Consider the following 26,911-nt stretch of genomic DNA (forward strand, 5'->3'; position numbering starts at 1 on the left):
TCAGCGAACACACAGTCTTATGTTGTGTAAGAACACTTAAATACAGCCCCCCTCCCTGCCGAGATTGCAGATAACTAGCGATGTTGGCGGACTTTTGTTGAAGCTGCGATTCCTATTATTTCCTATGTGAGATACATCGCTACTCGTTGGAACAGAGAGGGTCAACCCACTTTCTTTGAATATATTGCTAGACCCACGGATTGCGATATTGGCAAGGCAAAAAGGCAATTTCTCGTGGTTCTGATGATGTTTTCATCATCAGGGCCTTAATTAGAAGGTGAGGTGTTTAGATACTGGTGCATGGCTCTCATCGCATATGTGCATAAGGCACTTAAAAACAGAAGCATTTTTGCAAATGAAAATGCAGAGTCAGCGATGGCTTGAATGGCACAAATGATGTATTCACAGAAACAATACACTCTGCTTTTAGCTCTCTAAACAGGTATGGGGGCCGATTTACTAAGTGCCGGGCGGACATGATTCACTGTAGCGAATCATGTCCACCCGGCATCTCTAAATGCATACTGTCAGCATTTAATATTGCACAAGCATTTCACAAGAAATGCTGGTGCAATGCCGCCCCCCTGCACATTCGCGACCAATCGGCAACTAGCAGGGGGTATGAATCATCCCGATAGTATTGGATTGGCATGATTGCTGTCCGACCACCTTAGAGGTGGCAGACGAGTTAATGAGCAGCGGTCTTACGACCGTTGCTTCTTAACTTAAGTTTCCGACGACCCAGAAACTTCTGGGGTAGATTGCAGCATCCGCTGCTTGGTAAATCTACCCCATGGTGTCTGAATACTGATGCACTGCCCTCACAAGATATGTGCGTATGCCACAGAAAAACAGTAATACATTTTACTAGAAGCATTTTTACTAATGGAAGTATACTGCAAAAATGCTTCTTTTGACCTTTCTGTCCCTTTAAAATCTAAACGCACCTATACATATTTTCTTTTCAATCTATCCCTTTAAATTAGGAATGCAAATAGTTTATTCATCATATATTCTCTGGAATGGTAAAGTGATAAAACATGTTCCTTAGAGATTAATTTGGTACCCAAAATGTTGCTTGGAGATCTCATATTATCCACTCTTAATTTGAATCCATCACTCACTCCTCTTTTAAAAGGAGTCATTTAAGATACGCTTGCGTTGTTTTTGCAGTATTTAACAGTATTTCTGCAACATCAAGCTGCCCTTCACTACAACATTTATTTTTAATTAGGTTGCAGAGACTAGCCATTATCTCCAGTTGAGGGCAAGTTTACGGGTGATTTTCTTTTAAAATATGCAAAAATCAAATGCATAAATTAAGTACACAAAGCGCACTAGAAGTGATGTATTAAAGGGACATAAAACCCACATTTTGTTTAATTTGTGATTCAGAGAGAGCATGCAATTTTAAACATTTCAATTAACTACTGTTATCTAGTTTGTTCTGTTCTCGTGGTATAATTTCTTGGTAGTCAAGGGAGAAACTGATTGGTAGCTGCACATATATGCCTCATGTTATTGGCTCATCCTTGTGCATTGCTGTTTTTTCAACAAAGAATACCAATAGAATTAAAGGGACAGTCTACACCAGAATTTTTATTGTTTTAAAAGGTAGATAATCCCTTTATTACCCATTCCTCAGTTTTGCATAACCAACACATTTATATTAATATACTTTTAACCTCTGTGATTATCTTGTATCTAAGCCTCTGCAAACTGCCCCTTTATTTCAGTTCTTTTGACAGACTTGCAGTTTAGCCAATCAGTGCCTGCTCCCAGATAACTTCACGTGCACGAGCACAGTGTTATCTATATGAAATACATGAACTAACACCCTCTAGTGGTGAAAAACTGTTAAAATGCATTCTGAAAAGAGGTGGCCTTCAAGGTCTAAGAAATTAGCATATGAACCTCCTAGGTTAAGCTTTCAACTAAGAATACCAAGAGAACAAAGCAAAATTGGTGATAAAAGTAAATTGGAAAATTGTTTAAAATGACATGCTCTATCTGAATCATGAAAGTTTATTTTGGCCTAGACTGTCCCTTTAAGCAAATTTGGGGGGGGGTTTATGTTCCTTTAAACATAATGTATTCGTTCATCATCCCTTTAAGTGGAATACAGGATAACAGATTTCCTTAACAAAGTATGATCAGGATTTTGTCTCTGGTTTGCAGTTTTCATGGTAAACAACGTCACTCTGGATTTCCAGCTTTTTTCCATTAATGATGATGCATCATTATGAACTTTTTTTTGTGTTAAAAATTGATCTTCACCAGTTGCCCACAACATGGCTTATTCTGCAATGTGATTATCTCAATGTAATTGGGCCTCAATTATTCTAGCTGCAAAATATGGTCTGTAAGTAAATGTAGCAGTTTCTAAACTGGTTATTAAAGGGATATGAAACCCAAAATGTTTCTTTTGTAATTCAGACGGAGCATACATTTTTTAATAAGTTTCCTCTTTGCTTTTATTATAAAATTTGCTTCGTTCTCATGGTATTCTTTGCTGAAGAGATTCCTACATAGGTGTCTGGAGTAGCACATGGCAGGAAATAGCGCTGCCATCTAGTGCTCTTCTAAATGGGTAACATTCTTGCAAAACTGCTGCCAAATAATGCTACAGACACATGCACACTCCTGAGCTAATGTCGCTGCTTTTCAACCAAGGATACCAAGAGAACAAATACAATTTGATAATAGAAGTATAAAAGAAAGTTGTTTAAATCTGCATGCTCTAACTGAATTATGAACATTTTGGGTTTCATGTCCCTTTAAAGGCACATTACAGTCAAAATTAAACTTTCGTGATTTAGAGAGAACATGCAATTTTAAACAACTTTACAGTTTACATCTTATATCAAATCAGCTTTTTTCTCTTGGTATCCTTTGTTGAAAAGTATATGCACATATCCTCAGCAGTAGCAATACCGTAGCTGATTGGTGACTACACACATTTTCTTGTGTTATTGACTCACCATATGTGTTAAGCTAGCTCCCAGTGGTCCATTCATGTTCTTTCAATAAGGGATTCTAAGAGAATGAAGAAAAGCTGATAATAGAAGTAATTTTGAAAATGGTTTAACATGGTAATGCTCTATTTGAATCACAAAATAAGAAATTTGATTTGATGTCCCTTTAAGGTAACTATCTAAAGTCACGAAGGCTGTATCTAGTCCTCAAAGGTTTCCTCTAGAGATTCTACCCATTTTTCCGTAGCAGTTGCTTGTTTGACTTTAGAAAACATATATTCTTTGTTTAACTCACAAAGCACCCTTTATCTCTCTCTACCTCTCTACTAGCATTTTTCCACTTAAAGGGACAAATAACATTAAATGCAATTCATACACCTCCCTCTAATTATGGGTGCCACCATTTTGGAAACTAGGTTTCACTGCAGATATCTGAAGGAGAGTTGCTACACATGTGCAAACGCATCAGCACTAGAATGCAGTGAAAGACAGATATCAATATGGCTGCACCCATGACTAGAGGGAGGTAGAGAATAACCTCAATATCAGAAATGTATTTAGCATTTAATCTCCCTTTAATGTAGTATATATACAGCCTTTTACCAATAGACTGAAGTAGTTGCTGAACAGGAAGGACTTATATTGTCTCTATAGTTCTTATCTGTTAAATATTAAGGGCCAGATCATGAGTGGAGCGCAATCTTAATGTGCTCCCGTAAAGGGTTAAATAACCAGACATTACAAGTGGCTGGTTAATGTGACCGCAATTTGCGTTTTCACGGTTAGCGCAATCAACCAGAGATCAGACCTCTGGTTAAAAATAAAAAAATGCCCCTATTACCCCCAAAATAAAGAGTAAAGTACATTAACATTGAAAATAAAGATGAGCATTTTTATTTATTTTTTAAAAACTGCACAAAGCAGTTTTAAGGGGTTAAAGTGAGGGAATGGGGGGTGTTTGAAAAAAAATGGCATCTATAGTGCCTTTACATGGAGGTCAATGGGGGACTGTGTTTTCACTATAAATATGCATATATAATGATTTATTGCTGCCCACAATTTGCCCCCTGCGCTAGGTGGTTTGCCGTGTCAGTCGGCATGAAAACAAGGCTCCAGTTGAAGCCTATGGAAGCGTGCTCTCTGGAGCGCTTGGCTTCAGGGTAATGTGAACGCCCATCCCTGCTCCTTCCTCACCACAGATTTTTTTCTGTTTTCTGTAGCATAGGGAACCATCTCTCACCGTTCCCTTGATGCGCCACCCACCTCCCTCCAACACCACCCACAGCATCACTGAAAGCAGATACAGACAGTGACATAGACAGCTAACATCGAAGATCACAGCATGAACCAGACTGTTTTACATAGGTACTACATCAACAGGGTATGCTGGGCAAATCACTCTGTGACGTAGAATCTATGTCCCTTTGGCTTAAGGGGTTAAACACTAAAAACATTGTATAAGGATAATATTGAGGTTGTTCCCAACTTCCTTCTAGTTATGGGTTCCTTCACGTTAAAAGATTATCTTTCACTGCATTCCAGCACTGAAGTGTTTGACCAAGCGCAACAACTTACCTTCAGATAACTGCAGTGAAACCTAAGTTCCAAATGGCGGCACCCATAATTAGAGGGAGGGGCATAAAATGTATTTAGTGTTTAGTGTCTCTTTAAAGAATAAAAAAACAAACATATAGTAGATATATTCTATATATCTACTATATGTTTATATAGATCAAAATGCCATACAAACACAAATTTACACAGCCACTGCATGGATAACCTATTTTGAATCTGCCATTGTTGATATACGCAAACTCCTTCAAGTTTCTCACAGAAGTACTGTTCACCTAGGCCACTACAGCTAATTGCGTTTAGCTGCTAAGTCTGTATATCTATTGTAATCCAGGTGTAAATTTTTAGTGACAGAGCATTATGACTAATCAGGTATGGCTGCTGTCCCAAAGAATTATGTCACTGTTACCTATGTCATATGTTTCCCAATTTTATAAATATGTGGTCCTACTTATGACTTCCGACCACCACAGTGAAAATGGGTGCTAATCCAGCCTTTCCACATTGTTCGTAACCATAGCTGCAATCTCTAATAAACCTAACGTGGATCCCAGTTTCCTGCCACAACTAACTGCAAGTGGATAAGCTTAGTTTTTACAGTTTGCTCATCCACAATCTCAATTGGCTACCTTATTAATCAATCAAAATTGTTAAATTAATTAACTAAACAATATAAATACCTTAGCCCTTCAAATGGAATTTGTGAAAGATTAAAATTAGTATTTTTCAAGGGTTTATTTACAATAAAGGACCAGATTACGTGTGGAGCACTATTTAGTGCTTTCGCTAGAGCAACTGTGCTGAAGCGATGGCGTTTACTTTCAACTTGTAATACGAGCACAGTTTAACTTGTGCGCAAACGAATGGGAAAACACAATATTGCTCTTGGCCATGCCAAGAGTTGCACTGTTCTTAATCATCTCTCATGAAGGTGATCTATAAAGCAGCTAGGCTCGTAGGCTTACATGATAAGGGGGTTCAAGGGGATAACAAAGGAGGAGAGCAACGGATGTTTGAAAAAGTTAGCCTATATTGTATGTATCCCTGAACTGTAGAGTCTTTGAGGAACACTTGAAAATATGAAAACTAGGGGAGAGTCTTGTGGAGTGAGGCAGAGAGTTCAACAAAATAGGGGCCAATCTGGAGAAGTCCTGTAGACAGGAATGTGAGGAGGCAAAAAGAGAGGAGAAGATGAGGAAGTTGTGAGCAGAGTGAAGGGGGTGGGAGGGAGAGTATCTGGAAATGAGGTCCAAGATATAGGGGGGGGGCAGTGCCATACATCTTGTACGTCAGAGTCAGAATTTTGTGTTTAATTCTAGAGGCTATAGGAAGCTAGTGAAAGAATTGGCAGAGAGGTGCAGCAGAATAAGAGCAATGAATAAGATAAGCCTGGGTAGTGAAAATACTTTGTAATGTATTTTCATTATTAATTCTGCCCCTTTTCCTGTTATTTTGCTCTGAAATGTGCAGTATTTTCCAGTTCCTAAATTAAATAGAAGTGCATAATCCAGATTTCACAGTCCAAACCCTTCTTCATTCTACACAGGGCTTGATAGATTGATGCAGAAGCCCATTTATATCTGTCCCTAATTAACCACAGAAGAGCAGATAAGATTAAAGGGACACTGAACCCAATTTTTTTCTTTCGTGATTTAGATAGAGCATGCAATTTTAAGCAACTTTCTAATTTACTCGTATTATCATTTTTCTACGTTCTCTTGCTATCTTTATTTGAAAAAGAAGGCATCTAAGCTTTTTTGGGGGGGTTCAGACTCTGGACAGCACTTTTTTTATTGGTGGATTAGAAAGTTGCTTAAAATACCATGCTCTATTTGAATCACGAAAGAAAAAAAAAAAGGGTTCAGTGTCCCTTTAAGGGCTAGATTACAAGTGGTGCATTATTGTTAGCGAGGGACGTGATAAACAATATCGGGACCGTGCAAACTAGCATGCATATTAAAATTGAAAGTAAACGGGTGCCCTCGGAATAAACAAAATTTGCGCATATAGGGTTAGCGCAAGTGAAGACCTAGCATAAAGTGTAAGGATTAAGAAAAATGTTGGACTAAGTACAACATAATGTATTAAAATAAACTCTTACACTCACATATACAGTTTCTGATAAAAAAAAATGCACTGGTTTAAGATTTAAGGGCCTTTTGCAATGGGGAATCGTGGTTATTAGCAAAGGGGAACATGTAACCCTTTTAAGTTACTTGCAGTAGAGGTAGTATATGATTATGGTTAGTTGCAGTGTGGGATATGATCAGACTTTAACGTTATTTGCCGCAGTGGGAGGTGATGGATTCTTAGGATAAAAGCAGTGGGGACTGTTTGTAAGTGTGTTGGAATCTAATTATAAACAAATGATTATCTGAAATCAGTCCTAGCAACTTTAGTTTGTGAGTTATGCTTTATAATTATTTATGTAAATGTATGTTAATGAACACATCTGTGATTTATTTTTTCAGGAAAGGTGGCAATGCTAAGTGAACTCCTGCTAAGTGTGTTCTGCTTAACTTTATATTTTTTTTACTTTTTTTAATTTTGCATTTTTTTTTTATCTTTTATAGAAAAAGGAACATGTTCTTTACAAATAACATTAAATCGTATAATGTCAGAACCTTGTTTATAAAACAATACATAAGTTAAACATTGACTCCCACGCTAGGTATTCATTTTATTCAATTAATACACAAACGCAGAAGAATAGGGTGTAAAGGTCATGGCCAAAAGTTTACTAAAAATATAAATATAAACAATTCTTAAAACATATAATTATAAACCACATAATATGAACCTATAGGTGCTTGTCCCCCAGAATGCATAATATTCAGGCCCATTTTCCTCGCCAATATATCTACAATCACTTAGGGAGGCACCACCTCAATAAATAGTTTAAACCTCACATAAGACAAGCACTCCGCCCCATTCATGACAAAAAACACTGAGGGAAGGACTTTTCTTTGCAGTAGCAAAATAAACTGATGGTAGCTTCCGCTCCCCTCACCTCTATATTCAGTGCTTCCAATCCAACTGACTCCACTGCATTCCCTATTTGGGGTCAAAAAATCCTTGTTCAATTTGTTTAATCTGGGGTTGCATATCACTTCACAAAATGTTGTATTTGTTTTCGTTTAAAAGGACGTGATACCCAAATGTTGAAACACTTGAAAGTGATGCTGCATAGCTGTAAAAAGCTGACTATAAATTATCACCTGAACATCTCTATGTAAAAAAGATATTTTACGTCAAAATGTCCTTAGTATTTACACCCCATTGTAAAGGACTTTAAGCAGCCAATCAGTATGCCTGTCCCGGGACCTGCAAGGGAGCGTGCCTCATGTACACTCATGTTATTTCCTTACGGCTAGATATAGAGTTTTGACGGTAAGGACCCGCGTAGCTAACGCTGGCTTTTTTCTGGCCGCACCTCTAAAATAACTAGGAGCGTAGAGCATTTTTAACGCAACTGCAACTCTCGATACCAGAGTTGCTTACGGACGCGGCCAGCCTCAAAAACGTGCTCGTGCACGATTCCCCCATAGAAAACAATGGGGCTGTTTGAGCTGAAAAAAAACCTAACACCTGCAAAAAAGCCGCGTTCAGCTCCTAACGCAGCCCCATTGTTTTCTATGGGGAAACACTTCCTACGTCTGCACCTAACACCCTAACATGTACCCCGAGTCTAAACACCCCTAACCTTATGCTTATTAACCCCTAATCTGCCGCCCCCGCTATCGCTGACCCCTGCATATTATTATTAACCCCTAATCTGCCGACCGGAGCTCACCGCTATTCTAATAAATTTTTAAACCCCTAAAGATAATTCTAACCCTAACCCTAACACCCCCCTAAATTAAATATAATTTAAATCTAACGAAATAAATTAACTCTTATCAAATAACTTATTCCTATTTAAAACTAAATACTTACCTGTAAAATAAACCCTAATATAGCTACAATATAAATTAAAATTACATTGTAGCTATTTTAGGATTAATATTTATTTTACAGGCAACTTTGTAATTATTTTAACCAGGTACAATAGCTATTAAATAGTTAAGAACTATTTAATAGTTACCTAGTTAAAATAATAACAAAATTACCTGTAAAATAAATCCTAACCTAAGTTACAATTAAACCTAACACTAGACTATCATTAAATTAATTAAATAAAATATCTACAATTACCTACAATTAAACCTAACACTACGCTATCAATACATTAATTAAATACAATATCTACAAATAACTACAATGAAATAAACTAACTAAAGTACAAAAAATAAAAAAGAACTAAGTTACAAAAAATAAAAAAATATTTACAAACATAAGAAAAATCTTACAACAATTTTAAACTAATTACACCTACTCTAAGCCCCCTAATAAAATAACAAAGCCCCCCAAAATAAAAAAATGCCCTACCCTATTCTAAATTACTAAAGTTCAAAGCTCTTTTACCTTACGGGGCATGCCCCAAGTTCAGCTCTTTTGCCTGTAAAAAAAAAACATACAATACCCTCCCCCCCAACATTACAACCCATCACCCACATACCCCTAATCTAACCCAAACCCCCCTTAAATAAACCTAACACTAAGCCCCTGAAGATCTTCCTACCTTGTCTTCACCCTGCCAGGTTCACCGATCGGTCTAGAAGAGCTCCTCCGATGTCCTGATCCAAGCCCAAGCGGGGGGCTGAAGATGTCCATGATCCGGTCGAAGTCTTCATCCAAGCGGGGCAGAAGAGGTCTTCCATTCGATTGAAGTCTTCATCCAGGCGGCATCTTCTATCGTCATCCATCCGGAGCGAAGCGGCAGCATCCTGAAGACCTCCGACGCGGAACATCCATCCTGCCCGACGAATGACGGTTCCTTTAAATGACGTCATCCAAGATGGCGTCCCTCGAATTCCGATTGGCTGATAGGATTCTATCAGCCAATTGGAATTAAGGTAGGAATATTCTGACGGAGTCAGCCAATCAGAATCAAGTTCAATCCGATTGGCTGATCCAATCAGCCAATCAGATTGAGCTCGCATTCTATTGGCTGATCGGAACAGCCAATAGAATGCGAGCTCAATCTGATTGGCTGATTGGATCAGCCAATCGGATTGAACTTGATTCTGATTGGCTGATTCCATCAGAATATTCCTACCTTAATTCCGATTGGCTGATAGAATCCTATCAGCCAATCGGAATTCGAGGGACGCCATCTTGGATGACGTCATTTAAAGGAACCGTCATTCGTCGTTCAGTCGTCGGGCAGGATGGATGTTCCGCGTCGGAGGTCTTCAGGATGCTGCCGCTTCGCTCCGGATGGATGACGATAGAAGATGCCGCCTGGATGAAGATTTCAATCGGATGGAAGACCTCTTCTGCCCCGCTTGGATGAAGACTTCGACCGGATCATGGACATCTTCAGCCCCCCGCTTGGGCTTGGATCAGGACATCGGAGGAGCTCTTCTGGACCGATCGGTGAACCTGGCAGGGTGAAGACAAGGTAGGAAGATCTTCAGGGGCTTAGTGTTAGGTTTATTAAAGGGGGGTTTGGGTTAGATTAGGGGTATGTGGGTGGTGGGTTGTAATGTTGGGGGGGGTATTGTATGTTTTTTTTACAGGCAAAAGAGCTGAACTTCTTGGGGCATGCTGTTCAGGGCTGGTAAGGTAAAAGAGCTTTGAACTTTAGTAATTTAGAATAGGGTAGGGCATTTTTTATTTTGGGGGGCTTTGTTATTTTATTAGGGGGCTTAGAGTAGGTGTAATTAGTTTAAAATTGTTGTAAGATTTTTCTTATGTTTGTAAATATTTTTTTATTTTTTGTAACTTAGTTCTTTTTTATTTTTTGTACTTTAGTTAGTTTATTTCATTGTAGTTATTTGTAGATATTGTATTTAATTAATGTATTGATAGTGTAGTGTTAGGTTTAATTGTAGGTAATTGTAGATATTTAATTAATTTAATGATAGTCTAGTGTTAGGTTTAATTGTAACTTAGGTTAGGATTTATTTTACAGGTAATTTTGTTATTATTTTACCTAGGTAACTATTAAATAGTTCTTAACTATTTAATAGCTATTGTACCTGGTTAAAATAATTACAAAGTTGCCTGTAAAATAAATATTAATCCTAAAATAGCTACAATGTAATTTTAATTTATATTGTATCTATATTAGGGTTTATTTTACAGGTAAGTATTTAATTTTAAATAGGAATAAGTTATTTAATAAGTTAATTTATTTCGTTAGATTTAAATTATATTTAATTTAGGGGGGTGTTAGGGTTAGGATTAGAATTATCTTTAGGGGTTTAAAAATTTATTAGAATAGCGGTGAGCTCCGGTCGGCAGATTAGGGGTTAATGTTTGAAGTTAGGTGTCGGCGATGTTAGGGAGGGCAGATTAGGGGTTAATAAATATAATATAGGGGTCGGCGGTGTTAGGGGCAGCAGATTAGGGGTACATAAGGATAACTTAAGTAGCGGCGCTTTGCGGTCGGCAGATTAGGGGTTAATTATTGAAAGTAGTTGGCGGCGATGTTGTGGGGGGCAGATTAGGGGTTAATAAATATAATACAGGGGTCGGCGGTGTTAGGGGCAGCAGATTAAGGGTACATAAGTATAACGTAGGTGGCGGTCGGCAGATTAGGGGTTAAAAAAATGTAATCGAGTGGCGGCGATGTGGGGGGACCTCAGTTTAGGGGTACATAGGTAGTTTATGGGTGTTAGTGTACTTTAGGGCACAGTAGTTAAGAGCTTTATGAACCGGCGTTAGCCCAAAAAGCTCTTAACTACTGACTTTTTTCTGCGGCTGGAGTTTTGTCGTTAGAATTCTAACGCTCACTTCAGCCACGACTCTAAATACCGGAGTTAGAAAGATCCCATTGAAAAGATAGGATACGCAATTGACGTAAGGGGATCTGCGGTATGGAAAAGTCGCGGCTGAAAAGTGAGCGTTAGACCCTTTTTTGAGTGACTACAAATACCGGAGTTAGCCTAAAACCAGCGTTAGGAGCCTCTAACGCTGGTTTTCACGGCTACCGCCAAACTCCAAATCTAGGCCTTATTCAGTTTAAGGAAGTTTACAATGAAATCTCATGAGATCACAATAAATTAATTCATGACCTCAGCACTGCTGATGCTGATTGGCTGCTGTTCATTTCTTCCTTCTTTTTTTTTTTACCTGCAGCTGGGCAGTAACTGAAAGATAACTTTTTACACCGCACTTACTCTGGTGAGCTGTGGAAATTGTGAGGTAAAATATCTTCCTTTTTTACAGAAATGATCAGGTGATATTTTCTTGTCAGCTTTTTACAGTTATGCTGCATCACTTTCAAGTGAATTAGCATATGAGTATTATGTCCCTTTAACACACAGTTTACATATTTTTGCATTACGTTTTACCAGTTTATAAAAAAAAACTCACCAGATGATAAGCATAAAACTGTCCTTTTTTATATATTTGTGTGTGCGCTATTGTTTAGTCTGACAAAATGTACATAAAACAAAAGGGTATAGCAACCCTTGGAGGTGTGCTATAAGATAAAGAATCACAAAAGGTACAACGATAACAAAGAAGAGTCCATGTACATATGTGATTAATATGTGATGCTTGTACAGCTAACAAGATCTGTAGTAAAAACAGAAAAACTGAAATCACACCCACAAAATCAAGACATGGTGTTTAGAAATCACGTTCTTCAAAGGTTTCTTTTCATTTCATACTTGCATTAGTGGGGTTGTAATTTATAGTTCATTTTTTTTAAGGAGTTTCTATCAGCAATTAACGTTTCTGCTTTTCGTCTTGTTTCTTAGGACAGATATATTTTGTGCTTTATTTTTTTTATTTTTTTAAAATCACAAGTGCCAATTTTCTTTTTAATATTCAGAATTTACAGCATTGAGAACATTGTGTTTATTACAGCAATAGAAAATATTACAAGGTTCTTAACATATGTTTAAAAAAACAAACAAACAGATTAAACCTGTCACAGTAAATTATTTTAAATAGATTTTATTTAATATTAAAAACATCATTTTTATTTGCCATTTTTTATCAAATACAAACCTTGTTCTGTACAGTGAGGTTTGGAACTTTTGGCGATATTTTAAACCTCATACCTTTACAGAAGACGATATCAGTTGCTGCAATTTTCTTCTTATAGCAAATAATTTGTTTTTGTTTTTGATTTCAGATATAAATCTTGCCAATGTTTTTTTCAATGATTGAAAAAACTTTAAAAATGTACTTTTATTTTGTTCTTTATCATCTCCTTTTGTCTGCAGTGGTAAAATGATAATTTATGCGGTGTAAATGCAGAAATGTGGAAATTATTGTTGATGTTAATGGGAGCGACATTCACTGTTAAAGAAAAATTACCAGATAACAACTGCTGATAATTCAACTATGTAAACGAGGCTGACAGTTATCCTCTTAGATGTAAATAACAACACATGATCGTTATCCACACAATGCCACCAAGCCCCCGAAACCCAGAAGTGCCACACTGCAACAGAGAGCTTAATGATAACTGGATGGGGCTAAGTATTAAATGGATAGGAAAGTCAAAATTGACTTCGATTTTCAAATGTGCTTTCTCTTGGTATCTATTTTTGAATACGCACATATCCTACACTAGTGGGAGCTAGCTGCTGATTGGTGCCTGCATGCATTTGCCTCTTGTGATTGGATAACTAGATGTGTTCATAAAAAGAGAATGAAGCAAATTTGATAATGGAAGTAAATTGGAAAGTTGATTAAAATTGTACGTTCTATCCGAATCATGCAAGACAATGTTGAGGTTTCTTGTCCCTTTAAAACACCCCGATCTCAGCTTTATTTAGCCATAAAAACCCCTAAGACCCACTGTTTGAAATGCAATTGTCTGCTAAAGTATAAGTAAAAAATAAAAATACACTCTTACATACAACCCTAAAACTTAAATACACTTATAAAAGGCCATCAAAAAGATTTAGAGACCCCCATGACTCCTTGTTTTAAATCCCAGAAGCCCCTCTGTAAAGCTCCTATATAAGTTTCAATAGCGGTTAAACACTGTGATTATAGTGTTTACCTGGTGCGGATAAATGTGCATTTATTTGAGTAATGGCTTCTGGTAGCCCGTATGTGCAGATCAAAGTTATATACAGTAAATATATCTAACCGCCCATATATTTATATAGGGATAATCCCTTCTTTTCACAAAGATTTTAGGGGGAAAAATACTTAATTTTTTTACAACTTTGTTTATTTAAAACTAAAAATGAATGCAGGAACCGTGAGTCAGTTAAAATGTTAAGATTTCTGATGAAACAGCGGTTGTAATAGCTGAGAAACGTGTTATATACTAAGACCTTTAACATTGTTTGGTCTCTTTTCATTTTATGGTTTTAATAAATTTATTTTAGCCGATTCCTGGTTGCTGCATTCATGGATTTGATTTAATGATTAGACAGCGAGATTGTGGCTGAAGACACAAATTCTCCGTTTGGTAGGTGTAGGAGTTATTGCTAGATCCTGTTACCGGAATTTCAGTGTGCTGGCCCATTGCCAATAACAGAGTCTGCCTCTGACAGCACAAGGGAGTGTTGCCAAGTTTGTGACTACATAATATTTTGTTTAGATCTCTTATTTATATTAAAAACATGATGTGGCGCATTCTAGTTTTCTTTTAATAGAAAATGATTTTGCCATACACCAAATAGACCTACACATCATATGAAAGAGGGGCCTTATATCGTTTGAGATAGCTTGTGATTCCTATAAACATGGCAGTCACTCGTGTTAGAGTTCATATTCTTGGGTTTATCTGATTAAATACATATTTGTGCTATCGCTAAAAGGTGAAAGTTGGTGAATGTAAAACTAAGTGATATCTTATGGATGATCTATACAATGTTATTGTTTTGTGTGTAAATATTTTGTTTGGGTTATTTATGGACTGTGCTGAACTAGTTTGGTCATAGGTAGGGATGGACGAATGTGTAAATTTTCGAATTTCGAATGTAGAACGAATGTTATTACCGAAATTCAAATTCTAAATCCGAATGTCGATAAGAACGAATATTCTTAAAAATTCGAAAATCAAATGTTATTTACAGTTTTCGAATGTCACTTTCGAATACGAATGTTTATAATTATATCGAATGTCCACATTCAAAATTTCGAATTTAACATTCTATTTAACAAATACTATTCAGAAGTTCAATAGTTCATGTGGTAAGGCAGGAATTTAGTAAATTGATACATAATAGATACAAATATATCATTTTGAATGTTTCCATATAGAATATTGCATAATTCGAATATTACATTTAAAGAAAGCATTACAAATACTATTACAAACATAAATTCGAATTTTTTGAATTCGAATATAAATTTGAATTTTTCGAATTCGAATATTGCATAATTCGAATATTACATTTAAAGAAAAAGCATTAGAAATACTATTACAATCTAAATTCAAATTTTTCGAATTCGAAGATTGCATAATTTGAATATTACATTTAAAGAAAAAGCATTAGAAATACTATTACAATCTAAATTCAAATTTTTCAAAAAGAATATTTTCGAATGTAATCGTAAAATTCGAAACCGAACATTTGAAAATCAAATGTTAGAATGTTATGTAAACATTTGAAATTCGATTCGAACGAACCAATGTGTTAAAATTTGTGCCGTTTTTCGAATGTTGCGAAACATTCGCCCATCCCTAGTCATAGGTAAGAGTATGTAAATATTAATATGAGTTACCATATTGCATGATGAAGTAAAAGAAAAATATTTTGTTCCTACTTCTTTTCTGCATCGAATTTAAGATGGTACAAATGAGGGGGGGGGGGGGGATAAATTACTGATTTTTACTGAAAAAAATATAGATACAATGATAATATTGTTGTTTGGGAATGATAATACATGCTAATAAAGATGTAAAAGTGTTTGATTGCAAAATTACACACTATTGTATGCTAATTACTCTATAACAATTGGAATAAAAACTCGTTATTTTTTTGCAATGGTTTAATCTTTTTTGGCTTCTTTTTTGTTTTTATAAAAACTACAGTTATTATCTGAAAGTGCACTGTGTTCTGAAAAAAACAACATACGATTTGTGTAACACAAAGGTAAACACTAAAATAAATGTAACGATAGAAAAAGTTTAGAAACTTTTTTTAGCATTAGGTTCAGACATGACAGATTTTACAGGGCTAATAAGCTGCCACTAACTGACATCTGTTCAATTTTATTAATGGTAATTTTGGTATATGCCCCTAAAAATTAAATTACAAAAATGTAAAAATTGTAAGGAAAACTTGATATACCTTAGGGTGTACATATTTAATCATTGTCACATGTAGAAGACAGGCTTCAATTAAGTTTATGTGCATATATTAAGGACAAAATGCATAGATTATTTGTGTATAAAGCTTATTTCTGAACACGTGATCTTCTCTTAAATTGATAGTAAACTTTGAGCTAATGCAATAATTATTGACATTAGAACAGTGATAATATGTTTTAATTTTCTTTAGACAAATTATTGCAAATTGTGTGGATCTTCAACTAATAATAAGGGCATAATATAAACATGTATATAAGTATATATTTTGCTCTCCGAGGACTGAGCAGATCTTTCTTGACCATTACTTTAGGTGCCCCCCCCATTTCCAGTTCCCCTTTTCTGTAGTGTAGATTCCCATCCTTCCCTTCAAAACTTTTTCTGTAGCATAAGACCCCTCCCACTCCCTCCCCCCTCCACCTTTGTGCTCCCCACCCGCCATCCCACTCACACCTCCACGGCGGCAGTCTCATATTGTACTGTCCTTTTATCTTTGTTACCTATGAACAGCGCTGTGGAATCTGTCGGCGCTTTATAAATAAAGAATAATAATAATAATATGTCTGTCAAAAGCACTGGATAAGGGGCCAGTCTGCATAGGCTTAAATACAAGGCAATCACATAGGTAAAACAAATATTAATATAACTGTGTTGGTTGTGCAAAACTGGGGAATGGGTAATAAAGGGATTAGCTATCTTTTTAAACAATAAACATTCTGGTGTAGACTGTCCCTTTAATAACAGAGTTTTGTTTGTAACTATTTATGTGCATGCAACCTGCCAAGATTACTACATAGGATGCATGCAGGCACCGCACATGCATTAGTGTGTGCACATGGGTTACAAATGTATTCAAAACCTGCGATAACTTTTTATAGAAACCATTTCTGTGGATATATTCTAAATGCAAATATAATTTTAAGTGAATTTGAAAAGCATTGGTGTGCTTTTCAAATGCAATTGTATGCTGTGCTTTTCAAGTTAACCGAAATAGTAAAGCAGCATTCCTTAGTATCTGATATTAGAGACAATCTAATCTCATAACTGTATTCTCTGCCTTAGAATCATTAAAAATTAGTTAGACGTGAGATATGAATTCTTATGTAGACAGAGGCATTACTTTATATTCACCAAATGGCTCTTGGCAATAAGTCATCAGTTTATATTAAGGTCATGTCACAAGCTCATTATATATTCTTAGGAGAATGAAACATTATTATTATTTAAGCAGTTGTTTTTACCATAGATTATTCTAAATATTCAGTGTTAGCTCAAGGAACACAGCAACCCAAATAATTTATCATTTATTTAAATATCCATTGCTTATTTTATTTATATAGCTCTATAAAGTTTGCTTCTTTAATTGGACATATATTACTCATTTTTTTCTGTCATGAATATGAGATAGCTGCAGTTAACAACATTAAAAATATGTTTTGCTTAAAAAAGGGTTTAAGTAAAAGCTGTAAATTTAAGCTCAAAGGAAGTGCATGATTAAATATGTACAAAAGATTCATGCTCACTGGTTGAAAGGGACAAAATATTTGAGCTTCACGTTACTTTAAGCAACTGCATTAGGTATATAAAAAAAAACATTTTAAAAAAAATCATTTATAATATCTCCATTACATCTACAAGGTGGCTGATAATTTTCTTTAGTGCACTATGTTCAAACCTCACCCATTAAATACTATACACACAGCTTCACACTATTTTATATCTTACATTTCTTTTCAAATTAATTAATAATCCCTCCTGTAAAATGTAAAATTATTCATTAGTAAAATTACTAATCTGGCACAGTGTTTAGTAATGTTCCTTCCTGAATTTCCAGATTGAACCTATAGCTCTAAGACTTATTTGCTTAAAAAAAAGCAAACAGTGATAGTTTTCCCCAATGTTACTAATGAGACAGGCTTAATAATGTTGTGGACAAATCCCAAATTAGAAACATAAAGCAAATTGTAACACAAAAAATTAGTTTTTTAGTGTATTGGCTCTATTTTAGCCTCATTTTTACAGTAGAACAACACATTTTGGGTGACTGCATTCTATGTACAGGTCAGTAAATGTAGACTATAACCGACTAAATAAAGAGCTGCTGATCCCAGTCACTTAAATAGTGGTACCTACATCAAAAAAGTACTAGTGGCAGAATACTGAATGCTTAAAGTGATAGTAATTAACATACAGACGTGGCCAAAAATAATGGTACCCTTGCATTTTAAGAGAAAAACACAATAAAACCTTACTGCAGTTTGCCAAAATGCATGTTGACAAGCTACAGTCCTTCTGGTAGAATGTCCTTTGGAAAGACAAAAGAAAAGAAGAGCTTTTTGGCAAATCACAACAACTCCATGTTTACAGAAGGAAGAAAGAAGCTTTCAAAGAATAGAAGACCATCCCTACTGTGAAACATGGAGGAGACTTCATTTTGTTTTGAGGTTGCTTTGCTGCCTCTGGCACTGGGTGGTGTCTAGAACCTGTGTAGGACACAATGAGATCAAAAAAACTATCAAGGCATTCTGGAGCGAACGGTGCTGCCCAGTGTCAGAAAGCTATGTTACAGGTCATGGTTCCTCCAGCAAGATAATGACCCAAAACATACCTCAAAAAGCACCCAAGAATAGATGAGAATAAAAGATTGGACCATTCTGAAGGGGCCTTCTGTGAGTCCAGATCTAAATCTAATTAAACATCTGTGGAAAGAGCTGAAACTCGCAGTTGGGAAAAGGCACCCATCAAACCTGAGAGAACTGTAGCAGTTTGCTCAAGAAGAGTAGTCCAAAAATGCATTCAAAAAGTGCAGAAATCTTATTCAGAGCTACAGAAAGTGCTTGGTTGCAATTAGAGATGTGTTTTCTGTAGTTTTGTTCACTGCTGAATACGGAAGTCGCAGGCTGCTTTCGGTATTTTGCTCTTTTCGGAGCTGAATATCCGGTTGTGCAAGTGAAACACACTAAGATCTGGATTTACACAGATCTTAATGTGTTTCACTTACACAAGAGATATTCAGCTACCGAAAATAGCCTTCTACTTCTGCATTCTGCAGTGAACTAAACTGCTGAATGCACATCTCTAATTGCAATTATTGTCACCAAACGCTGTGCGATGAAATATTAGGTTAAGAGAACCAATATTTTTGCCCGTGCTATTTGCATTTGTTTTACAGTATTATGTGAAATCATAAATCAAAAGTGAAGTTTCTGTTCTATTACATTTAAAAAGAATGATGGATACCAAATACTTTTGTCAATTTTTACTTAGTTCAGAGAAAATTGTGGTTTTCCTAAAAACATGCAAAGGTACTACCAATACTTTCGGCCAAGTCTCTATGTATAGAAATTAAAATCTTTTATTCCTTTTCATTTAAAGGGACCGTCTACACCAACATTTTTATTGTTTAAAAAGATAGATAATACCTTTATTAACCATTACCAGTTTTGCATAACCAACACAGTTATATTAATATACTTTTTACCTATGTGATTACCTTGTATCTAAGCCTCTGCAGACTTCCCCCTTGTCTTAGTTCTTTTGACAGATATGTATTTTAGCCAATAAGTGCTGACTCATAAATAACTCCACGGAGTAAGCACAATATTATCTATATGGCACACATGAACTAACAGTATCTAACTGTGAAAAACTGTCAAGTGGCTGCCTTCAAGGGCTAAGAAATACGCATATTAGTCTACCTTTGTTTAGCTTTCAACAAAGAATACCAAGAGAACAAAGCAAATTTGTTGATAAAAGTAAAATGGAAAGTTGTTTAAAATTGCCTGCCCTATCAGAATTATTAAAGTTTAATTTTTACTTGACTGTCCCTTTAACAATGGTAACCACTGGGTTGGATTTTAGTGGGGTATTTATGAGGGGGTCTCATGTAGCAGGGTATTGGTGCTTGCGGTATTGTTCTTTACCTTTAATAATTAGTTTGTCAGGGATTTATGATGAGGATATATTTGGGTCCTTGTGGTGAAGGCCATATCATTTTTAAGGTTAATAGCACCAGGGTGCCATATAAGGTCAGCTTTCATTATGATTAATTGTGGGGGGAATCAAGTCATAATTAACTTTAATTGTAGTGACTGTTAACCTAATATGGATGATCATTTAATTTTGACCGTCTGCATTGACCTTTTTTTAGTTAGCTGCTAAAATATATACACTTGGTGTTGGTTTATGATTATAAAAGGCCACAATTTAGTATCTTAGGGCCTGATTCTCTTAAACTTTCCACCACGGAGTGAAATCATTCTGACGACCCGCACGTGGGAAGACCTCACTCAATTCTCTAAAAAAAGGGGATCTAAACCTGGAAGTCCCTGCAAGTGAAGATCTCCCGCCATAGAAAGTAATGGTGATTTCTCAAATGAAGTATCTGGCAGGTGAGAGCAAATACAAAACAAATAAAGTGTACTATAAATTTTGTCTTTAATTTCACACACGTCTTTTTATATCAGTGTAATTAGTGTTTCTCTTATTTGAGAAAAAACTTACTGGCATTTGGTCAGATAAAAGCAAAAGACTGGCAAAGATAAAATGATTAGAGAATACAATTAGACCTGAGGCCACTAGACCCATTTAAAAAATGAGAATTTTGTACTTTTTATCTCAGTATTTTGAAACAACATTGTACATTAAATACAGTTTTTACCGTTTACATGAAATATATTTTCCTGTGTACTTTAAAGGGACATTAAACCCAAAAATTTTCTTTCATAATTCAGACAGAGAATACAATTTTAAACAACATTCCAATTTACTTCTATTATCTAATTTGCTTTATTCTTTAGATATCCTTAGTTAAAGAAATAGCAATGCACACGGGTGAGCCAATCACATGAGGCGTCTATGTGTAGCCACCAATCAGAAGCTACTCAGCCTATCTAGATATGCTTTTCAGGAAAGAATATCAAGAGAATTAAGCAAATTAGATAATAGAAGTAAATTAGAAAGTTGTTTAAAATGGTATTCTCTATCTGAATAATGCAAGAAAAAAATGTGGGTTTAATGTCCCTTTAAATAATACTTTAGAATAGTGTGAAAGACCTTGTAGTACTTTTTAGAACGTTTTAGATAATCTAGCCTGAACAAAGAACTTTAGCGAATTAGGACCTTACTCTGGCTCTGAGATTATCTGCACTTTCTGTTTTTAGTGAATCAAGCCCACTATCTTTATTATCATATTAAATGCATTACTGTGTGTTTGATGACAGATGTATGTTTAATTACTATGGAATTTGAGTTTTCTTGCAATAATTTGCTATATGGAAAAATGTCTAATATGGTCCTAACCAAGATCCTTATCAATAATCTTTGCCTATGTCTTGCTTATATATCATAACAAACAAAACACTGCAAATGGTCAGTTTTGTTATTTGAAGCAGTGTAAAAAAAATGTATTATATGTGATATAAATACATCACATGTAAGATCAGAAATTGCTTTCCAAACCCAAAAGGTCTTTCTTGAAAACCACTAATAATTAGCATTATACATCTTTATTATACCAAGTTGAAGCAGAAGGTTAAAACTGTTTTAACAGCCCTTTTATGAATGATATTTAATATTACAATTACTATACTGTGTCATGATTAATATACTGTTTTTCCAATCAAGAAAGTAGAATGTTGCTTAATTACCTGGCTCATATTGCCTGTGTGCCTATGAAATTGCCTTTAATAATTAGTACTGATAAATCAGAACGTGAATGCTCAGCTTAAAAGTGCTTGCTCATGGGAGCGCTATTTCCAATAATTTCCTCTAGTATTTTAATAGTGTATCTGTTCTGTAGAGGCAAATTAGCTATTACTGGGGACTGTTTAATATCTCAGTGTTAATTATCAATTTTTTATTACTAATCTTTTCAAAAAATTTGCTCTAGATTCCAATCTTTCTGCTAATTACAACCAATAAATATGTATTCCATTTGTTCTATATCACAAACGATTTAAGTATATTATATTAAGGATATTTCCTGAACATCTGCATTTCTTGCATAAGATGCTTATAAAAGTAAAACAGTGTGTTCTGAGAATTATAATATAATTAACTAAAGGGACATGATACCCAAATGTTGAAGCACTTGAAAGTGATGCAACATATCTGTAAAAAGCTGAAAATATCACCTGAACATCTCTATGTAAAAAAGAAGATATTTTAGATCAAAATGTCATGTAGCTACATCCATGTAGCTACATCATGTAGCTACATTGTAAAATGACTTTAAGTAGCCAATCAGGATGCTAGTCCCAGGACTTGCAAGGTAATGTGCATCTGGCATGTGCAAGCACAGTCACCCTCCTCAGTTTAAGAGTGTATTTTGAAATCTCGCAAAATTTTAGTAAAATCTCATGAGATCAAATTAAAGAAAAGTGTGACATCAGCACAGCTGATTGGCGTTTTTTTCAACATGCAGCTGGTAGTAGCTGAAGGGCAGCTGTTCACAGAGCATTTATTAATGTGAAGTGAAGAAATAGTTAGGTAAAATATCTTCCTTTATTACAATGAGATATTCAGGTGATATTTTTTTGTAAACTGTATTCAGTTATGCTGTATCACTTTCTTTCAAATTGCTTAGCATATAGGTATTATGTCCCTTTAACCTAAAAGTTATTTGGGTGTTAAATGTGTGTACTGGTGTCATATTAATTTAAAATGAACCCCACCAGTATAATTCTATCATACTCCTGACTACCCACATCACTGCAAGTCATTTCACTCTTGGTACTACTATTGCACATTGTGATCACCCCCATCACAAGGGATTGCACCTAAAGCACTCAGTCCACTGTAAAGAACTACCATAAGATTTACCCATTATGCCTCCCAAACTGAAAAGGTTCCTCTCTAAGGTTTCCATACACAATAAAAACCCAACAGTAAGGTATTTCCCATATCATAAAGGACCCCCCATTCAAACATTATCAAGTTGTTTCTTTAATCATAATGAAAGCAATTTTTATACTATAATCCCTTACTTAAATGGGTTATTATGTTTTGTTGTATGCCCTGTTTTTCAATCATTATTTGTCCCCCCCTCTAGGTTCTTGCAGATCCTATTGGATTTTTACGTATTGATTTTTCTGATGATTTATATTTGAATGTCAGAATAGAGCTCTCCTCCCCTTCTGATTGGTTGAGAAAATTGTAATTTGGTACTTTTATTTTTGTTTCAGTGCAGAGGGTTGGTTCCTCTAAGTGAGTAAAATGTTGTTATTCAGGGTCCCTGTATGTGGGATCCCATTAGGGGGTAATCTGTTATCGGTGAGGTTCTGTGTGGGTCGGACCAATACAAACCAACTTTTTAGAGCAAAATATTGTAGTGGGTGAAAATGTGGTTAAAGGGTTAGCATGAGTGGTACTGAGGTGAGGGGGATTTATATGATTAAAAATGCTAATTACGTAATAGTGTATTGTTAAATGGGTTAATTAAAACAAACATATGAATGCAGTCATTAAAAAGATTATCTAAGCATGTTAAAAAAAAAGAAATAAAACTAAAGCCTTTGTGTGCAAATGTATCCCAGCTACTGAATTTTGTGGTGCTATACAATTAAATAATAATAATACCATTTCTGCCGTTTATAAATGAATTAATGAACCAGTAAGCAGTATTTTGCTTTTTTGAACATGACTTAAAGAAACTATAGCCCTAAATTAAAAAAAAAAAACCTCAAGAACAAAAAAATTGCATTAATTCTCCAGGTGTGACCTTTTTATGATCTTGTTATGAACTGATTCATGGTGTAAATCCAGATGACTGTATTGTACAGTATGTTATATAAACCCAATGTCTTGTCAGCTGATGCTGACTTCCCTTTATTACATATTTGAAATGGGGTCTTTATCTTCAAGCTTGTTGCTTGCAAACAATCAAAGAAACTAAATCTAATTATATCAGCATGATCAGAAGCTACTATTATCTAAACTGGTAACACTAACTTTAAGATGCTAAAGATTGATGGATATTCCAAGGACTCTGCATTTTTTATTTCTTTTTCTGGAAAAATATTCCTATATAGAGCTATTAAAACAATGTAAATGGAATCTTAGTATTTTTAATCCTCTTTTTTATCACAGCCTTCAGTTACCGCAAAGCTCCACCACCCATTCCACCCCGGCTCCTCTCCAAGCCCCTCATCTCGGTGACAGCCCAAAGTAGCACAGAATCTACCCATGAAACCTTTCTGCACAATGAGCCCACACGGTTGCCTTGGTCCAAAGATGTCAAGGGCCAATGCAACTCCAATGAGAGCCTGGAGGGCACCAAGCCAAGGGGTTTGTCTTTGGATCTGGCCACTGTCCAGCACAGAGCTTCTCCTAAACCTGCCACTGTGATCAACAAAGCCCTGCCATTGCGTGAAGAATTGAAAGGAGCCACTCGACAGAGGAAATGGCGGCCATCCATTGGGGTACAGGTATGCAATTGCCATTAATGTTTTTTTCCCGTATATATTTGACACAAGTCTATGCCTAAAAAATGGTATTATTAGATTCCAGGTCTAACCCATAAATATGTGACTCTATTATTTAGGGTTGGGATGCGTTCATTAATACATAAACAAAAGTCATGAATGAAAAAGTCCATGTCAAAGGCTTTGCAAAAATTTAAGCCTTAGTAAAATGTTCTTATAGCCATTTTTTTTTTTAACAAAAAAAAAAGGTCTTGTTAACTTATGACTATGATATTTGCAGAATGCATTGTTACTATCAAAACACAGCAATGTTTAATTCAGGTATATAAAAGAAACAGTATATAATATAGAAAGGTTATTAAGGTAAATCAAATTATACAGTAGAAAAGTAGTTGGTAATGCTTTTAAAAAAAACATTACAACGCTGAACTTTTCAGAATGCAAATATTTTTTGCACAGTTTTTTATTGCTCTAAATATTCCAATTACATTTAAATGCAGCAATGCACTGAATGCAAAAATGTAAATGTGTATGAGTGTTAAAAAACCCTAAAAAAAGTTCCTGATGCTGGTTAAAACCCTAAAGTAGTTAAATCTTTCCTATAAATATTAATAGCCAAAAAGGTGTTTAAAATGCTCTGGGTGAAACTAAATGGAAATTGGACTTACCCAAGGAACTGGAATAGTTACACAAACATTTACAGTGCCACACAGGTTCTCTCCACTCAAAGAACTTTGTACATTCATTTGTTTCAAAGAATATTGTGCATTTACTACTGCTTGTTGGAAACCATTTATACGAAAAAGGTACAGCAATCTACATTACACCGTTTTATAGGATGGAAATCATAAATTAAAGTGCTATAATAGTTGGAAAAATATGTTCTAATCCGTTATAGCATACAATTTAATGACTATCGACTCTGCTCTACTGTGTGTTTAACCCCCAAAAGGCTTGGGGCCCACTGTGCACTAATGGTCCTGAGCGGAACTGGACGCTGATCCAAAAAGCAGCGCTAGTTGCACATCTGAGTGGTGGGATTAGATAGGTTAGAGTATGTACGTTTTCAACTATTATGGCCCTTTAAGTATGGATTTTCCTAAAACCCAGAGATTTCCACAGCAAAAGCTTGGTACTCAAGAAAAGATTTTAGTTGATACTCCAAAGTGGCATTGAATGCAGCCGACTATTTTTTATTTATTTTTTACTTTTTTCTTCACCTGCTTTTTTAGGTTTTCCCATGAATGTTACTCTACAGCATCTTGCAGCATTAGGGTAGATTTCTGAAGCAGCGGATGCTGCAATCTTCCACCAAAGTTTCCGGATCGCTGGAAACAGAAGTTAAGAAGCAGCGGTCTTAGGTAGCGGACTGCAATCATTCCGATCGGATACGATCGGGATGATTGACACCTTCTGCTAGCGGCCGATTGTCTGAAGGGAGTGGCATTGCACAAGCATTTCACCAGGAATGCTTGTGCAATGTTAAAGGCTGACAGTGTATGCTGTCGGTATTTATCGATGTCGAGCGGACAGGATTTGCTACAGCGAATCATGTCCGCCCACCATTTGCTAAATCGGCCACATAGTGTTAACCACTTATAAAGATTTTGCCCACTTGAGATTATATGCTATGTTACCTCTGCTCTGATCATTACTAATATTACTCCTAATCATGATCCGAGGACTGTACTTCAATCACAGCCTGTCTCTTAATTTTAAAAAGGTTTTAATTATGAAAATTCTAACCACTTTTCCTTCACAGCTTAATAGTAACTGTCTCTTTCTGCACCTGATTACCCAGCTTTACTCATTCTAGATGCATTCTTTAATAAGTACCATTAACATGGTTTTCTGTTCCAGAAATGATAGAACAGGCAAAGTCACATAGTGATCATACATGTTCAAAGCTCATTTTATTCCTTGGGGGCATATTTATTAGGCTTCATATAGAGCTTGATACCCTGTGTTTCCGGCGAGCCTTCAGGCTGCTCCATAACCTGTCAGCCTGCTGTGAGGCGGCGGACAGAATCAACCCAATCAAATACGATTGGGTTGATTGACACCCCCTGCGATTGGACGCAAATCTGCAGGGGGCGGTATTGCACCAGCAGTTCACAAGAACTTGCACAAGGTGCAATAATAAATGCAGACAGCGTATGCTATCGGCATTTATCAATGTGCAGCGGACATGATACGCTACATCCCATCATGTCCGCTAGCACTATAATTAATTGACCCCCTGCTCTTTAATTCATATTCTGTCAAGTCCTTTGTGGTATATGCTCTACAATTATTTAGCAGAGTTGAAGTATTCCTATATGCATAAGTCCCCCACCAACTCCCTATAGGTGTTTTATCTCAGGGATATCTGTTGTAAGATTGAACTGAGGGCTTCAACCCAGCTACTCAAAAAGCAAGATAAAATGGTCAAAAACAGACCACAACAAAATATATGGAGTTCAGAAATATTTGAAGTATACAATGAAAGATTAGTCACAAATCAAGTCACAAGAGAAAGTTAAAACCTTTGCACCTTATTTAAAAATGATGATTTTAGTAGCATATTTTGGCCAATGCATGAAATGTTGCATTAAAATATACTTCTC

General features: G+C 35.7%; 1 protein-coding gene across 1 annotated transcript in view; it reads left to right on the forward strand.

The window, feature by feature from the left end:
• Positions 1-26,911, forward strand: part of DLGAP3 (DLG associated protein 3) — a 283,019-nt gene that overhangs the window by 182,100 nt on the left and 74,008 nt on the right. The window contains exon 5 of the mRNA XM_053707071.1: positions 23,971-24,308. Coding sequence (XP_053563046.1) covers positions 23,971-24,308 — 338 coding nt within the window. The remainder of the gene's footprint in view (positions 1-23,970; positions 24,309-26,911) is intronic.

The sequence above is a fragment of the Bombina bombina genome, chromosome 3 (assembly GCF_027579735.1).
Source record: "Bombina bombina isolate aBomBom1 chromosome 3, aBomBom1.pri, whole genome shotgun sequence".
NCBI lineage: Eukaryota > Metazoa > Chordata > Amphibia > Anura > Bombinatoridae > Bombina > Bombina bombina.